The following is a 19,069-nucleotide window of genomic DNA, read 5'->3' as shown; positions in this document are numbered from 1 at the left end:
TTCTAGGATTTTGTATATACTCTTTTGTGGCATTATCAAGGTTGTCTCATGTTCTACCACAGTGCCGTAATAGTTCCCCTTTGCGCTTCATATGTAAACTCACAGCTCATACCAGAATAACAAATAGGCCTTTCTAAGGATAAAGTTTGTTGTAATGGAAACAAAATATATCTAGATTAAAAAAAAGTGAATGGCCATGGGTATAGCCATTCACTTGGTCAAGGCTGTTTTAATAAATGGTCCTATCTAAGATTTTTTTTTTCTATCTAAGATTTAGAAAGATTTTGCACAGTTCTTTTTTCTTCTTCTTCTTCTTCTTTTTTTTTTCATTCTGAGCCGCAGACACCAAAAACCCCACAGGAAGTTCTCTTTGTGAGTGTTGTGGTTTTTCATTTCCTGTTCACTTTGCACTAGATGATTAGACATAAGACAATCTGTGCAATCGAAAGAGATTCTTGGTTAAAATTTGTTACTCTGAGAATCTCAAATTTGCTTGTATTTCTTCCCATGTGATGAATGAGTCTAGAGGAGGTGTAACCACCTCCATGCTCAGTTCATAGCTGAGCATTAAAGTTGTGGTATAAATTTTGTTGTTCAGTAGATGAACTGAACTCTTCATTGTTACAGGGGCAACTATCTGAGATTATGCTCTATGCTTTCCACTTCTTATCAAAGCACTGCCCCAAAAATAAACCATTGGAATGGAGATATGTTTTTAAGACTTGACAAATATTTTACCCTTATTTTTACAAATGACAAAAACTTTCTCGTTTCTTTAGAGAAAAGGAAATACGTTAAACATATCCAGTTTACTTCAGATATTACAAATACCATTAAAAAATTTTAAAGGGTACTATTACTGAGATATTTTTGCAAATGTAATTTTTAAAGTAAGGTATTCTCAAGGTAAACTTTGCTTGATTTCATTATGTTTAAACCATGGCTAAAGTAAAATAAAGTTGTAATCAGGTATATTAGATCTTTGACAAATCATTGTTGTAATCTAGCATTTAAATGATGTATGGAAGACTTGATGAAAAGTGACAAACGAGAAAAAAAAATTTCTGTGCATTTTTAGGTATGTCTCTAGGTTTAGGTGCTATTAAAGACATGATGCCTAGTTCTAGGCAGGTCATGCTGATTGTACATCTTAATAAAATGGCAAAAGTAATAAATATATGAAAGGTCTTTTATTACTGTAAAAACTTTCATCACTTTAAAAACAGTGCTTGCTCCTAAGGACATTTTAATTACAATTCTTAAAAGAATAAATAATACTTTGACCAAAAACAACAACAAAAAAAATTACACCGTAAGTTTAACACAAAAGTGAATGTTATTTATTGTTACTTAGAATTTCTGACATTTGTGAAGAGCTTTCTGTTTTACCAAGTGTAGAATAATGAGGCCGGCAATAGTTTCTTACGTACTCTGGTGTTTAGCAAGGTGATCAGCCTTGTGGGAAGGGTATGCGGAGGCTGATTAACGCCGGACCGTGGGTTGCAGGTCTTTAACCTTGTCTGCTCAGAGGAGAGCTGGAGAACTGCCCTTAGAGGTCCAGGGCAACCTGAGCCCTTTGCTCCCCTCTGCGAATCTAGGCATCCTGGTTGCCGAAAAAGACTTCGGAGATCCCTGCCTACTGGGGTGGGAGAGACTTTGGCTGTGTCTCGAGGCCTCACGTGGGTGGGCCAGGACCTCGCAGTCCTCGTGGGTATTTCTCAGTCTGCTCACCCAGGAGTGCCCAAGACCGCGGTCCGTCAAGAATGAGAGCAATCATTTTGGCCGGGTTCGGAGCGTCTTAAGGATGAAATGACTCACTCTGCTTTCAGTGGGGCGGCAAGGCCCGGGCATGGGGTGACGGCCGTGGCCGTGGGTGTTCGCCACGTGAAGGAAACTACTGTCGGGTGTTCGCTCGGCCCGCCTTTCCAGCCGCCCTTCCGCGTGGGGCTGAGCCGCCGTGGCTTGCCGAGGAACCAGCGGACAAGTCTCTGCTGGAAGTCGAGAAAGCTTGGGAACAGAGGGGCTTCCTCCTCGGGGGGCGATTTCTGCCGGACCTTTGATTAAAACAAAACAAAACAAAACAAAAACAAACAGGAAGACTCGCATGCCAGCGGAAACTGCCCACCGAGTACTTCGGGACCGGGCTTTTCCTTCGGCGCCTGGGGTCGGACCTCGGGAGGAAGCGGGCCCGGGGCCGCCCGCCCCGCAGAGGCCCCGCCCGCCCCGCAGAGGCCCCGCCCCGCCCGCGGAGGCCCCGCCCCCGCCGTGGCCCCGCCCCGCCCCGCCGTGGCCCCGCCCCCGCCCCGCCGGGCATGCTCAGTGGGCCGGGCCGGGCCGGGCCGGCAGGTTTGCGTGGCCTCCCGCAGTTGCCGGCGCCGGCTCAGGCTGCGGACGCTGGGTTCCCTACCCCGCGCCCGGTTCCAGGGAAGTTAGGTGCGGAAGCCGGCGTCTGAGGGGCCAGCGGGCGGGCTGCGGGGCGGCCGGAGGCCCCCGGGGCTGCCCAGCGGGGAGCGGGCGGGGCCGCTGCGTCCGGGCTGGGGGAGCTCGGCGAGGCCGAGCGAGTGGCCGCACTCGGAGGGAGGCGCCGGCCGGGCGCGCCCCGCGGAGAGGACCCGGGCGGGGCGGGCGGGCGCTTCCCGGACTTTTGTCCGAGTTGAGTCCCCTCCCCGGGGGCCGGGCCTGCGCGGCCGCCCCCGCCCCCGCCCCCAGCCCCGCTCGCTCCCGGGAGATGTTTATCTGGTCCGTGGCGTGAGCAGCCGGCGGGCGGGTGGCGCGGAGTTTCGGGTCCGAGGAGCCTCGCGCGGCGCTGGAGAGAGACAAGATGTCCGCCAGAGCCGCGGCCGCCAAGGTGAGCGCCTCCGCGGCCGCCGGGCCGATCCCGAGCGAGCGCGGCCGCCTGCGGGCGTCGGGCCCCGCCCCGCCCCGCCGTCCTCCCCGCGGTGCCGTCCTCCCCGCGGTGCCGTCCTCCCCGCGGGCTGCTGCGGGCCCGGCGGGCTGCGGCTCGGAGCCCCGCGGGCGGGGGCGGGGGCGGGGGCGGGGGCCCGGGCGGGGCGGCGGGCGCGCGGAGGTGCGGCCCGGGCCAGGGGCAGGTGCAGCGCCGCCGGCGTCGGTGCCGGGCCCCGGCTCGCTGCGGGCGGGGACGCGCAACAGGTCCGCCCGGCGGACTCGGCTTCGGGAGCGGGTCCTGCGGGGCGGGCGGGAGGTCGGGGTTGGGGTGCGCCTCCCCCCGCCGGTAGCGCAGTCCCGAGAGGGCTGGTTGGTCACGGCGAAACCGTGTAGTTTCGATCTGATGTCACTCCCCGTGGTATGCGCGCGCCGGCGAGGAGGCATTGAGGCAGCCAGGCGCTGCTCTGTGTAGTAGGTCGGCATTGCCCCTCCCGCACCGTGTAGTCTGCCTAAGGCACGGCATTGGGAAAGTAACCGCTTCACACTTTTTAATAGTTCGATTTGAAACGGACCCTCAGGAGCAGGTAGCATAAAATGCTACAAATGGACAAGGAGGTGAGGTCTAAAAAATAGCATCAGGAAGGACTTGTGGGTGCAGCAGAAAAAATAACGTTTCTTTTTTCCTGTCATTTTTCATGTGCTTTGCAGTATTCAGGCATTTTTTCTCAGTGCGGTGGAACCAACTTCTGCGTTACGTCGAAAAGCTCAAGTTCGTAAACTCAAAATCCGCCCTTCCTGTTTGCACATTTTAATCTTTCTCCTACAGTAGTAGTGCCTGCTCTTTCTAGCAGTCGCAGACATACAGAAATGTGAATTGTAAATCTCTCTGAAAATCAGTTCGTTACTTCAGATAGTATCGAAGTACTTAAGGTAGTGGTTTGTGTGTTTATTTTTTCTTTTGGAAATGTTTATTCATAGCATCTGGAATGGAAGTTTCTGAACTCAGGATTTTTTCTGGGAGGCAGAAGTCAGCGGTTACATTTAGTAGTGAAAATATATGTATATGTATATTCTTTCTTTAAGAAACTTTAATTTGCACCTTTTTGACCTTATGTTGATGAAGAACAACCTAAAGATGAAACTTGAGCCAATGACTTGGAATAAAAAACGACATTTTGCTTAGATTTTAAAATGTTTATATTGTTCACCCTTTAGGGGTTTCCTTTCCTAGGTGGAAGGGCTCTGTTTTCATATTACACATAATGTCACTTTGTTCCTGAGGTGGGATCTCTGATACTTGATATCCAAGACGACACACTTCATTTTTAAAAGATTACTATGTTTATATATATATATATAAATACTATGTATATATACTATATTTAGCATATTGTATGTACTATATATATAAAAACCTAGTAAGTATTTATTACCGTATTTCAATTCAGGCAGCGCTACATGAGGAAAATGCTACCTCACCAGACAACACACTTTAAAAAGGTTTTTTTCAAGTATGGAGAGAAAGAAGTTTTCAATGGCTTGTTACAGTAAAATGATTTAGAAGGAACAGTCCTTTTCCTCCTGAATTATGGGGTTGAGATTTTTATAGCATGTTGAAAAGCATCACTAGTTGAATATTACATTGTGGGAACATGTGTGTTTTTAAATATTTGTGAGTAAAGTGTAAGCTGAAAGCTTATTTATTTTAAATGCTGTATTATGAGCCTACCACAAAACCTTTTGTAGAACAAGGCAGGTAGGCTGTAAAAAATAGGCGAAATGAAAGAATATTCAGCCATTTCCCTAAATCGCATTTAATTTCTCGAGGTGACTAAAAATGCTTACTACAAGCCAGACTGTGTACTTAATACTATACACGTGATACTTTTGTTCCCCTACTCTAACCCTCAGTTTAAAAAACAAAAAGAAGACCTTAATTTTGCAGCTGGCTTTTTTGTTTTAATTTTTGTTTTAATTTTTATTTATTTATGATAGTCACACAGATAGAGAGAGAGAGAGAGAGAGAGAGAGAGAGAGAGAGGGGCAGAGACATAGGCAGAGGGAGAAGCAGGCTTCATGCACCGGGAGCCGGACGTGGGATTCGATCCCGGGTCTCCAGGATCGCGCCCTGGGCCAAAGGCAGGCGCCAAACCGCTGCGCCACCCAGGGATCCCCTGCTTTTTTGTTTTAGCAGAGTAGTTTGTAGAACTCTTCTCTAAGCCAGTGCCTGTGGTTCTGTATCTTTTTGTAATAGCTGAATAGTCTGCTATCCTGAGAATATGCCGCAGATCATCATTACCTTATTGACAGACATTTAACTTGTGTTCAGGATTTTGCTGTTGTAATAAGTAGCTTTATATTTATATCTGTGTACTATTGTGTTAAGTTCTTAAAAATGGAATTTCTGGGTCCAAGGGTATGTGCTTTTAAAAATCTGGTAAATCCTACTAAATTTTTCTCAGAGAAGAACATGCCTAGGGAATAAATGCAACACTTGTTGGTAAATTTTAAAGGACATAAAACCTGAGTGAATTAGATGTGAGGGAATTGGGGAGAGTCAGTATTATAGAATATACTGATTACCCCAAGTCGATTTATGTATAAATGTAATAAAATTCCAAATAGAATTTCAGTGGCATTATAGAAAACTTGACATATTAATGAGAAAGTTTATCTGATAAAATGAATGAATGAAAGCCATGAAATTTTGGACAAAGAAGGCCCTACTAGGAAACCTAATGTGTTATAAATTTGGAGTAATTTAAAGCTTCTGTCAGCTCAGGAATAGACAGTGGAACCACAGAATCCAGGAACAGTTTTGTATTTATGAGCTTTTGGTGATTATCAGCAGCATTAAGTGCGTCAGGTATTGTCCTAAGTGCGTAACATGAATTAACTGATTTAATTCTTACAGTAACTCTATGAAATGAGCATTACTATTATCCCCACTTTATGATTGAGGAAATTGAAACAGAGATAAAGTAATTTGCCCAAATTCACTTAGCCAGCAAGAGCATAATGAAATAATGCTTATTTCATAGAGTTACTATACTACAAGAATATTGTAGATTACTGGGGAAAGGATGGGTTATTTATTCAGTAGGTAATGCTGGGACTGCTGGTTATCCTTTTTTTTTTTTTTTTTTAAATGGTAGTTTTCTGCTTTAAACCATAGGCTCCCCCCAAATCCAGATGACATGTTTGAGTAAGAGCAAATAAAATAGATCATTAAAAAGTACACCTGAGCTAGAAAGGGCTTCTTTGTACGTGATGTTAAATAATAAAGGAAAAGGTTTTTATACATGTAGTATACATCTGAATTGCAAGCATAATTACTAGAGCGCCTGATAATAAAATTATTCTAAAGTTGAAAATAAGGATTTGAGGGTGGTTCTCTGTCTCACCAAGGAGTTAATTATGTAAGAAAATGGTGTGAATAATTATTAGGAGGAGGGTTTCCTATTGGTTGACTCACAGAAAGTGGCTGAAGGAAGTTACAGTGGCTTGTGGATTTTCAAGCTGTTTCACTTTGGAGGAAGCAATAAAATTTAAGGTTGCACTATCATTTATGTTTATTACATTTTGGTGCTTAAACGTTTCCATTATGTTTAAGGGACAGCGTTTTTTTTCTTGTGGTTTTATCTCTAAAATTATAATGTATAAAAATCATTTACATCACTTAATTGATTTATTGTATCAAGTAAGGCACAGTGGACTTTTCTTATTTATTTATTCATTCCTTCATTCCTTCATTCCTTCATTCAGAAAGGCTGGGCATGAACTTGAATTTCAGGGCTTGAACTCACAACCCTGAGATTGTAACCTGAGCTGAAATCAACAGTTGGACACTCAATTGACTAAGTCAGCCAGGTGCCCCTGGAATTTTCTTAATAGTGAACATTTGAAAGTTAGGAACTGTAGAAAATTAGTCTTTACAGGTAGGAATTGTGTTCTGAGCAGCTGGTACGATGTAGTTTTAATTTTGGTACTTACTGATCAATGCATATTTGCTGCATATTACTTTAAAAGTAAAGGAGAAACTCACCGAACTTTATGAGAATTCAGTTGATTATGTCTGCCAACTTTTAATGAGCTTCACTGTAGTAATATTTTTCTAGATATGCCAAGTTTATACATTACTTATTTTTCACTGGAAATATTTTAATAGTATTTAAGGCAAAAGGCTTTTATTTATGTTAGCATTTAATTTATGGTTAAAACTAATTCATGTTCTTTGTTGATCGTCTTGACTATATTTATGACTCAAGTTCATTTTCGGACGCCCCTGTACGACAGTGACTTTTCCAATCATACTGTGGCTTTTTTCTCAGGTTGTGTAATGGCACAAATTCCACTACACTGTTAGGAAAGACACACCCTCCCCCCCCCCCCTTTTTTTTTTTTTTTAAGATACGGATGTTTTCATGTTAGGATCTTACAACCTTCGTTTTATATTTAAGAAGGACTCATGCTGGGGCACCTGGGTGGCTCAGGCAGTGGAGCATCTGACTCTTCATTTCGGCTTAGGTCGTGATTTCAGGGTCGTGCTCAGAAGGGAGTCCATTTGAGAGTGTCTCTCTACCCCTTCCATTACTCCTCTTTTCCTCTAAAATAAATAAACTCTAAAAAAAAAAAAAAAAAAACAACAACCCCACCAAAGACTCGTGATGCCCATTGATTACTGTCAGTGAGTGATAGAGGAGTCAGCCATCCACAACCAACAAATAATGAATTTGAGACCAATCTGTGGCTTTGAGGGCTGTAATGCTGTGTAGATAGTACTGTTCCCTGTTTGGTTTGAAGGAAACAGATTACAGTAGTTCACTCATTTTTTCAATCCTGGAAACAATGTACTGGCTCTGACTTTTACTTGCTCTTTAATCTTTTTTCTATTTAGAGACCAAATGTAAACTCTGTACAGTTCTAAGAATAAAACAGTATAAATAAGAACATCATATCACCATGCTGTTAAGAAAAAGGTCTTAAAAAATAATTTTGGTGAAAATTTGGGAATGTAGTCCTGTTTCTCAACAAAACCATGACAGAAAAAAAAAAAAAAAAAAAAAAAACCATGACATGGTTCAGTCTATTGAAAGACCATTAGCCCAGCTATAAATTCGTGTGTGGGACCACCCATCCCTGACTGCTCAGTCATACCTCTTTTCAGGCTCCTGTGCACACATGTGCGCTTGGTATCTGGTCCTAACTGAGCATTGTGGCTGAAGGCAGCCTAATGAAATGAGCAGGTATTTTTTATTAGGAGAGTTTCTGGTCAAATGTTAAATAAGATTAAGATATAATTGTTGATGACTAGTATGATATTTCTGAAGTACTGGACTGGAACTTGCTTTGCATCTTTGGATTTTGTAAGGCAGTCTTGAGAAACCTTTTGAGTTTAACAGCTTTTAATCTGGTAGGAAGAGAGCGACATTAGGATAGTTTACTGAGGGTTTTTTAGTTGTATTTTTTTTTTATTTTGTTTTGTTTTTACAGTTTACTGAGTTTCAAATTTCATCCAAAATTGATAGGCTTCAGAACTGTATTTCCAGTGCAAGGCAGTAATAAATATAGCCCTTTTGGTATCTCTGACCTAGAGTGCTTCTTTATTTATTTATTGTAGAGAAGAGTAGCTTCAGGTTGCTCCTTTATGGGTTAGCCAGGTGCTTTATTTCCATTCCTTCTGAAACAGATAAATTCTTAATAATGAGAAGTATGCTGTGAGTATATGAGTAGGGAGTTTCATTTTATAACTTAAAAATGAATGAAAAGAATAGACTCTTGAGTGATCGACTATGTCACAAAAACACTGCTTCAGAACAAGAGAAAACCTGTGTTGCCAAAATTTGAACCATAAAACATAGCATTTGAGACTTAATAACAAAACCTTGACTGTTACATATGTAATGTTAAATATTGAGTCTCAGATGGCCCTTAACTTTGGGATAGATCAAAAGATAAATTTCTATTCGTGTTGCAGGTATATATCAGAACCACCAAACTCTTTCGTGCTAGTGAAATTCTGGGAAGTTGACTGATAAATGACCTCAGTCATTCTAGTTTATTGTGCCCAGAAGGGATGTGAAAACAGGAGCTAATATTACTTTATATGGATACTAATTAGGAACATAAGGTTAGCATATGCCTCTTCTAATTAAAATTTTTTTTTATTTGCCAATTTTTTTTTTTTAAATAGCATATATTCCCAAGGAGTGAAAGTTCTTTTTTTTTCTTCTTCTTCTTCTTTTTTTTTTAATCTTAGGAATTTTTTTTTTTTTAAGATTTTATTTATTCATTCATGAGAGACACAGAGAGAGAAACAGATACAGGCAGAAGGAGAAGCAGGCTCCACGCAGGGAGCCCGATGTGGGGCTCGATCCTGGGACTCCAGGATCATGCCCTGGGCCAAAGGCAGGCACTAAACCGCTGAGCCACCCAGGGATCCCCAATCTTAGGAATTTTCACTTTTGAAATTGTCATTGGTAATCTTTGGGGTTTGTACAGTTTCTGACGACTGAATTAAACTTAATTACCTCTCAGGTTCATAATTATAAAATCCAGGAAGATTTTGGTAATTAATTTTTTGTTGTTGTTGTTAACCCAAGAAACATTCATTGAGCACATTTTGTTTTGGATCTCTGTCCTCTAGAAGCTTATAGTTTCCAGCCGCTTTATACTGTAATAATCAGTTGTGATACGTGTTTTACATTTCAATTTTACATTATTTACTCATAAAAAATATGAGCCCACTTACAGTCATTTTATAGTAATACAGCATCTTATGTGCCTTTTTTGTTTGGGGAAGGTGGTAGAGTCTTATCTAGAGCCTAGGCTTGCTCTAACACATGAGTTTCAGTATTTTTCTTTGTTAATTTTTAAAAAATGTTGAATTGAATCTGGACACAGCCATGTAATTGTGTGCATGTGTTTGGTGAAAGTATCTCAAAAGGAGAAAAATGTTAAGAAAAAGGTTAAGAATTAATTAGAATTTATTTACATACTTAAAACTCCTTGAGAATACTAACATGGAAAATGCACAATATGCTAGCTGTTACTATTATATTTAGGATCTGACAAGCTGTGAAATACGGAATAATTTGAGTTTTTGAAATTTTACTTTACATTCAACAGATACTTATTGGGAACCTAGCATGTGCCAGGCCCTGTTGTAGATGCTAGAGATGGAACAGTGAACATCTCTATACACATGGAGCATTTTAACAGTGAGCAGACAACAACAAATAAAATACTGTACATGATGATAAGTTCTAGAATTCCTAACATGCCATTTCTGGATCATAACCTCCTTCTCCCAAAGATTACAACTGTCTTGTCTTCTGTGGTACTCATTTTCTAGCTTTTCTTTATAATTTTACCACTTAATTATGCATTCCGCAAACACAGTAGTTTTGCCTGTGAGATTTACACACACGGAATCTTCCAGTGTGGATTCTGTTATGTATGGTTGCTTTTGCTCAGCATTGCTTTTGTGAGATGTGGGTAACTAGTTCATTAGTTTTCATTGTATTCATGGATCAAATTCATAGTAATCCATTGTATGAGGACTTCACTGCCAAATCCACTTTGGAAAAAAAAAAAACAGTTTGAAGTAGACTTTTGTGGGTTTTGTTTTTGTTTTTTTGTGAGAAAAAAATTGTATTCCTCAATTCTCCTTTGTATTGTATTCCTCTAAGGGGCAAGAATTAGATAAGCCTATTAGCTAGTCATTGGAGTATAACAGCTCTGTGAAATAAAGTAAGCTGCTTTTGGTGTTCATATGATGTCTACCTTCAAAAGTCAAAACTGAAGTGTTTAGTTTTGAGGATATTTTATGACTAGGGTCTTAAAAATTCATCATCTTAAAGTATATTTTAGTAAGTACCCATTTACCTGACTCTGATCAGACCAATAAAAGCCACAATCAAGAAAGTACATGCTTTGGACAAAGCAAGTAAAAACAGGCCTGTGTTTCAAAGTATAATGTAGGAAATCTTTCTCGTGGTGTCATGTAAAGAAACTTTGGAAGATTTATATACTGGTTGTTGATTTTAAGTGTTATGTGTTGAAGTATCTGATCAAATGTATACCAACCCATATTTTTCTGCTCTATTGTCTATAAAATCAGAAAACAGTGGCCGTGGCAAGTAGATTTACATGTGTTGTAAGTACGAGAAAAGCGTGTTGATAATAAATAGCCCCCTAATACTGAGCATTGATTCTGTGACAAGTACTAAGGTATGTATTTTGTGTGCATTATTTTATTTAATCTTAACAGCTCTGTATATAACAGCTCTGTTATGTACTAGTGTTACCTGTATTTTAAATGTGGGGTTGAATTTACTTGCTGTAGCTAATTGCACACCTGTTTGTATGCTTTATAGTTCGTACATGCACATGCTTATACATTCATGAGTTCTAAAGGAGTGTCATGGAGATGAGTGTGGAATGGTGTTAGGTGACTTTTAGATCACATAAGTAGCATGAATCCTGGAAGCTGGGAAACACACGGTGCTGTGGCAGTCAGGGAGCACAGCTGATCTGAAGGAAGTAGCTGTTGCTCAGCTCCAGCTGATTGTTGGCTTGGAGGAAGGCAGGCCAGATCTTCCGGTTTTTCAAACAGGTTGTAAATCTGGATTTTTATGTAAATTATCTTGACTTACACATTGTCAGATGACTTACACATTGTCCTTTTTGTGCCTTTTTATTGTGAAATACAATACCTGTATAAAAGTACTTAAAGAAGATGTAAATTATTTATAAAATCAACACCCAAATAAACACCACCCAAGTCAAGAAATAAAATATTGCCAGCTTCTCAGAAGCTTTTTGCCTTGCTTGTTCCTAATAATACTACCCTAGTTAGGTAGCCTCAGTCTTGACCATAAGATCCATATGTTGTGACCTTCCTAGATGACACCTTTACTCCCCTAAGGCAGTGTGGTGACTTTATGTTTTTAAGATTTGTATGTTGTGTATGAGTTCATTCATCTGTATAGTGTTCTATTCCATGAATATTCTACAGTTTATTCAATCTGCTGTTGATGGACATTTGGGTTATTTCCTAATTTGGTCTGTTAAGAGTAATGCTTCCATAAACACTTGTACATTTCTTTTGGTGCACACCCATATTTCTCTTAAGATATGTATTTGGGGATGGAGTTGCTCCTGGATTGTTTAGTGTATTTTCAATTTTTGTAATTGAAATAGTGATTGAATAATGTGTTTTCCAAAGAGGTTGTACCAGTTTGCAGTCTTCATCATCAGTGAATGAGAGTTTCTTTTGCTCTGCATTTTCACCAGTACTTGGTGTTATTAGACACTTCAATTTTAGCCCTTCTGATGGGTCTTTTAGTACGATTTCTTTGTAGTCTTAATTTACATTTCTTTGACTAGATGAGGTTGAGCAACTTTTCATGTATATAGCCTGCCCAAGTTTTTTGCCTGCTTTTTTGTGGGACTTTCTTTTCTTATTGATGTGCTTTACATTTTTTGGATAAAACCCAGTTGATTTTATGTATTTTAGATATGTTTTCCAGCATGGTGGTACTCATTTTAATGGTCTTTTCATGAATGGCAGCTCTTGATTGGAATGTGGTTTGAGGGTAGTGGCACAGGGAAAGGCCAGCGAAAAAAAGAGTTTCAAGAGAGACCTCTCAGCTGGCCAGATCCTGCACAGAGAGAGATCAAGTAAACTAAGGACTGGAAAGGTTATCATTGAATAGCCCTAAGTTTTAATTGCTTTACTATATGAATTTAGATTATGGAATCTGAATCTTGAATCTTTTTTCTTTGTAACATACAGCCACTTAATAGCTGTTCTCTCATCCGTGAAACACAGATAATATTGACAGTACCCACCTCAGGGTGGTTGTGCACTCAGCACAACGTTCAGCACATTGTGAGCTGTTATGTTAAGCTATATCTTCTAAAAACATTTTAAGTGAAGTTTGTTTTAATGTTAGAGAAGAGGCACCTAGGAATTAGGTTTCTTTTGCGTGTGTGCATCCTAGTATGAACATTTAATTTATGTGTTTATGTATGTATACATTTGCTTATTTGATACTGCACAAAGGTTGGCCTGTAGGTTAAGAGCCCAGCAAGATGTGCTATGGTTTCAGAGAAATCTTTGGGCTCTGAGATTTTTTTTTTTTTTTTTTTTAAGATTTTGCTCATTTATTCGTGAGACACAGAGGGGAGAGCAAGAGAAGCAGAGACATAGGCAGAAGGAGAAGCAGGCTCCACGCAAGGAGCCTGACGTGGGACTCGATCCCGGGACCCCCAGGATCATGTCCTGGGCCAAAGGCAGGCACTACACCACCAAGCCACCCAGGGATCCCGGCTCTGAGATATTTTTATTTTCTCCGAGATATTTTTGAAAAAAATTATTACATCTTTATTCTGATGGATTAGAGAATACTATTCCAAATCCAACACACAGCTGGAATATCTATCCAGTAAGGTGAATGATTGATTAGCAAATTCTGTCACTTTTTAACTCCTGAGCACTTAGTAGTAGTTTCTGCTTGTTCCATCTGTACTTTGTAGCATCCCCTATACTTTCCCTCTGCCCCAACACATGTATACATACATATATGTTATAGTCTCTCTGGATTCCTGTAATAGCTGCCTAAGTATAATATACCCCTTCTTTTTCCTTACTCTTTTCAAAATCCAAGTTTTACTAGCTTCCCACCCTCTTCCTAAAACTCCTAGACTCAAGTTTTACTAGCTTCCCACCCTCTTCCTAAAACTCCTAGACTTACTGCCTTTAGAAGACCAAAATCCATACTATGGTCAGTAAGCTCCTTCTGGATTATTTGACTCCTGCCTATCGCTCTGGCCTCATTTTGCATCTTTCTCCTCCTTGCTCTGTGTTCTCAAACTATGCTGTCCTCTTTTTGGTTCCTTGTGGCTGTTACACTTCCTGCCAAGTTTCTCCTCTCGTAGCACTGTTTTTCTTTCTTTGAAGTACTCATTTAAGCCTGTGATTATATATTTAGTTGTGAATTTTTTTTTCTTCTTCTAGATTGTAAGCTCCATGTGAAGAAAGATCAGTACTGATGGTGTCCTAGTCACAGAACTTAACACGGTGTCTGGCATAGAGTAAACTCTCAAATATTATTTGAATGAGTGAAAGGACTTTCCTGCTCTAGGGGGTTCTTGCGTGTACTGTTTTTCTACCTGGAGAGCTTCCCTACCTTTACCCTTTATTCACCAAGCACCTGTCTCAAGAATCACATGTCCTGAGCCCAAAAAATAGGTCAGAACTCTCCTTTAAGATCTCTATATGGGCAGCCCCTGTGGCTCAGAGGTTTAGCATTGCCTTCAGTCCAGGGCGTGATCCTGGAGACCCGGGATCAAGTCCCACGTCAGGCTCCCTGCATGGAGCCTGTATCTCCCTCTGCCTGTGTCTCTGCTTCTCTCTCTCTGTCTCTGTCTCTCTGTCTTTCATGAATAAACAAAATCTTAAAAAAAAAAATAAAAAAAAAAAAGATCTGTATACTTTTTTCTTTGTAACATACAGCAGTTTGTGTTTACTTGTCTTCTGGTTATTTGATTAATATCTGATGTCTTTCCTAAACTTAGAGTGGCCTTTTTAATACTCTGTTACTCACTTGTAATAGACTAGGTTAAAGTCAGCCTAGAAACTCCTAGAAGGTGCTAACACATCTCTAGACCTAGCTGCATTTTTCTTTTCTGAAGAGAGAGAGCTGTTGAAGTAGCCATCCTATGGGAAATTTATTTACTGGCCTGGCATCTTTGTAGCAGCATTCTTGATTTGAGTCTTCCCTAGATCAGTAATTAATTTCTGGCCCTCTCATTAAGGAGTGAACTTGTTGGATGAGCACTGGGTGTTGTATGAAGCGTTGAGTCACTGTGTTGTACATCTGAAACTGATACTACAATGTATGTTAACTAACTGGAATTTACATAAAAATTTAAAAACCAGGGAGATCCCTGGGTGGCTCAGCGGTTTGGCGCCTGCCTTCTGCCTAGGGTGTGATCCTGGAGTCCCGGGATCAAGTCCCACATCGGGCTCCTTACATGGAGCCTGCTTCTCCCTCTGCCTGTGTCTCTGCCTCTCTCTCTCTGTGTGTCTCTCATGAATAAATGAATAAAATCTTTTTTAAACAGTTAAAAAAAAACAACAAAGAAGACATACAGCTGACCAACAGATGCATGAAAAGATACTCAACATCATTAATCAGGGAAATGCAAGTCAAAACCACAATGAGATATTACCTCAGACCTGTCAGAATGGCTAAAATCAAGAACACAAGAATCAAGTGCTGGCGAGGATGTGAAGAAAGGAGAACCCTCTTGTACTGTTGGTGGGAATGCAAAGTGGTGCAGCCACTCTAGAAAACAGTATGGAGGTTCCTCAGAAAGTGAAAAATAGAACTACCCTAAGATCCAGCAATTGCACTACTAGTTCTTTACTCGATACAAAAATAATAATTCATAGGGATACCTGCACCCCATTGTTTATAGCAGCATTATCAACAATAGCCAAATTATGGAAACAGCCCAAGTGTCTATCAACTGAACGGATAAAGATGTGGTGTTTGTGTGTGTGTGTGTGTGTGTGTGTATCACATATATATAAAATATGGAATATTATTCAGCCATCAAAAATAATTCAATCTTGCCATTTGCAATGACATGGATGGAACTAGCGTAGAATGCTAAGTGAAATAAACCAGTCAGAAAAAGACAAATACCTGATTTCAACTCGTGGAATTTAAGAAACAAAACAAACAAGCAGATGTGGGGAGAGGACAGAAACAAAGAAAGAGACAGACTCTTAACTATAGAGAACAAACTGATGGTTACCAGAGGAGAAGGTCGGTGGTGATGGGGAATGAGTGATGAGCACTGGGTGTTGTATGGAAGTGTTAAATCACTATATTGTACACCTGAAGCTAATATTACACAGCATGTTAACTGTATTGGAATTTAAATAAAAACTCTGAAAAATTTTCTAGTCCCCTCAAGTTACCTTTCTTTTTTTTTTTTTTTTTTTTTTTTTTTTTTTTTAAATTTTTTATTTATTTATGATAGTCACACAGAGAGAGAGAGAGAGAGGCAGAGACATAGGCAGAGGGAGAAGCAGGCTCCATGCACCGGGAGCCCGACGTGGGATTCGATCCCGGGTCTCCAGGATCGCGCCCTGGGCCAAAGGCAGGCGCCAAACCGCTGCGCCACCCAGGGATCCCCTACCTTTCTTTTTTATTTTTTTAAGTGGTAGAATTTCATACCCATACAAAAGTAGGTGAACAATATAGAAAGTCCCCATATTACCATCACCAGGTACAGTTATCAAATTATGGCCAGTTTCATTGATACTTCTCAATGTATTGTATCTTCTCTCCCCCACTATTTTGAAGCAAGTACCAGACTTGTGTTTTTTATCTGTCAGTATTTGAGTATATATCTCTAAAAGATAAGAATTCTTTAAAAAAGAATGAGATGACCATTATTACAATTTAAAAATAACTTCCAAATTCAAAATCCAGTGTTTAGTCAATGTAAAGTTTCCAGTTGTCTTAAATATGAACTTTTATTTTTAAATGTAGTTTTTAAGAATCAGGATTTAAAGTTCTGTTTTGGTTGTTTGGTATCTCCTAATTCTCTTAGACTATAAGGTTCTCCCAGGGCACCTGGCTTGCTCGGTTGGTGGAGCATGCAACATTTGATGTTAGGATTGTGAGTTCGAGTCCCACATTGGGTGTAGAGATTGCTTAAAAATAAAATCTTGGGCAGCCCCGGTGGCCCAGCAATTTAGCGCCGCCTTTCGCCCAGGGTGTGATCCTGGAGACCCGGGGTTGAGTCCCACATCGGGCTCTCTGCATGGAGCCTGCTTCTCCCTCTCCCTGTGTCTCTGCGTCTCTCATGAATAAATAAATAAAATCTTTTTTAAAAAATAAAATCTTAAACAAAAATACTATAAGGTTCCTCCATCTCTCTTTTTTATCCTGTCTCCCTGTAGTTTTATTGGTGAGGAACAGGGTTGTTTGTCCTTGTAATGTTTGGATGCTTGCTTTCCCATGGTGGTTACTATGTTTCTCTGCCCTCTCTCTGTATTTACTCTTCTTTGGTCATTAGAGCCAAAGCACTTCTGATAGAAATATGTGAGTCGCACATGTAACTTAGAATGTTTATTAGCTACATCAAGAAGTTAAAATTAAACAAGTTAATTTTAACATTTTTATATAGTGCATATACCAAAAATACTACCATTTTAACTATGGCAGTTAACTATGACACTTTAGTTTCTCTATTTCCTTGTCTTTCACAACCTTGACACTTTGAGTGAACACCGGTCAGTTGTTTTTTAGAATGTTCCAATTTGGGTTTGTGTGATGTTTCATGATTTGATTGACATTATGCATTTTTGATAAGACTACCACAGACATAATGGCTTGTCTTTCTCAGTGCATCATGTCAGGAGATGATGACATGATGATGATTCTCCATTTGTTAATTGGAATTTATCTGTAAGGAAGAGCTAACCCTTCTTTACTTATTTATTTGATTATTTATATCAGTATGCATTCACAGATAATTTATTCCATGGATTACAGTCTGTTAGTATTATTATTTATTTTGTTGCTCACATTGTTACAGCTTTGGCTATTGAAATCCTACTTAGAGCACTTTTTATTTTTTTGGTACAAGTGTTTAAGGTTCATTTTCCCTGCCCTAACCCTGGATTCACTCACTTAGCCAAGGAGACCTGATCCTTTTATTGGAGAGTGGAATTTAGAAACCAGGATCTGTGTGCCCATTGGTACTGTGATGGTGATGTTCCCAGGCCCTTCCAGCAGTCACAGCTAGACAGGCACATAGGTTAATGTTTTCCCTATCCTCTTCAGTTGTGGTATTCCTTTGAAATAGTTTATTTGTTAAGTGTATTCTGTTTGGGGTCCCACCTCCAAGATCACCACCACCACCTATCTCATCCTGGTTGATATTCATTTATTTATTATTTTGGGGTATGTGGAACATTACTGTAGTTCAAAGCATATACAAAAATATATGCTCAGAAGTGTTAATTCTTCCTCATTCCCAACACCCCCAATCCATTTTCTTTTCCTTTCTATTTCCTGCTTACCTTGTAATTTTTTAGTTTCTCATTTATCATTTCTGTATTTCTTCTGCACGGAGGAATGAATAGGTATATATGTATAATTTTATATTCCTTTCTTTCAAGGGAAGAGTAGCATACTAGAGATAGATTTATTCACTTAAAGGTATGTCCTTGAAATTGGTCCATATCAGTTCATAGAGATCATCATTTTTAATAGCTGCATAATACTCCCATTGTACTGATATACCATAGTTTTTTCATTCACTATCCCATATATGGTCATTTAGGTTGTTGCCAAGATGAACTTGAAATTACAAACATTGCTGCAGTGTATGACTTTCTCCATATGTATATTCACATTGTTGGATATGTATCTTAGAAGTAGAATCTCTTCTACTTCTACGTGTTGTTTAGTTCTGTTAGGTATTGCCAAATTCCCTCCAGAAAGTCAGTACTAATTTGTATTCCCATTAGAAAGTTATGAGAGGAATTGTATCCTCACAGTTTTGCAAACAGACTGTGTTGTTGTACTTTTTATTTTTTGCCATTTCGATAGGTAAAAGATGGCATCTTGGGGTTATTTTAATTTCCATTTCTCTTGTGAGTGAGTTTGAACATTTTTTTCAAATATTTAAGGACCATTTTAATTGTTTTTATGTGAAGTATTTGTCTTTTTTCTTTTTAGACTTTTCTGTTTTTCTGTAGGTTTATTTCTTTACATATTAGAGATATTGGCCATTTGTGGTATATTTTGCAAATGTATTCACCTAGGTTTCTGCTTAAGAATGTTTATGGTGTGTGTGTATACGTTTGCATTTTGGTCATTTGGACATTTTTAATTTTTTTTTGTGTACCGGATTTATTTCCTAAGTGAGTTATGGTTAGAAAGCCTTTTCCTACACCAACATTAAAGAGAAATTCACTTGGGTTTTCTTCTAGTATTTATATGGTTTTATTTTTTACATTTAGAACTGTATTTCTTTAGGAGTTTATTCTCCTAAATGGTGGAGAATATAGATCTAATTTTATGTTTTTTTCAAGTGACTGACTAGTTGTTCCAGCACCATTTTATTAACAAGCATATCCTTTTCACCA

General features: G+C 39.7%; 1 protein-coding gene across 27 annotated transcripts in view; it reads left to right on the top strand.

Moving 5' to 3' along the window:
- Nucleotides 1-19,069, top strand: part of TJP1 (tight junction protein 1) — a 249,479-nt gene that overhangs the window by 136,141 nt on the left and 94,269 nt on the right. For 5 of the 27 annotated variants that reach the window (XM_072796379.1, XM_072796371.1, XM_072796355.1 and 2 more), the window contains exon 1: nucleotides 2,560-2,848. The exons of 21 other annotated variants lie outside the window; for them this stretch is intronic. In XM_072796379.1, the coding sequence (XP_072652480.1) occupies nucleotides 2,822-2,848 (27 nt within the window). In that variant the 5' untranslated portion in view covers nucleotides 2,560-2,821. Of the gene's footprint in view, nucleotides 1-2,326; nucleotides 2,434-2,559; nucleotides 2,849-19,069 lie in introns of those variants that run through there. One more of the 27 variants, XM_072796298.1, reaches the window with a different exon arrangement.

The sequence above is a fragment of the Canis lupus genome, chromosome 2, assembly GCF_048164855.1.
Source record: "Canis lupus baileyi chromosome 2, mCanLup2.hap1, whole genome shotgun sequence".
NCBI classification, from domain to species: Eukaryota; Metazoa; Chordata; class Mammalia; order Carnivora; family Canidae; genus Canis; species Canis lupus.
Note: the sequence above shows the minus strand (reverse complement) of the source record. Positions and strands in the feature narration are given on the sequence as shown.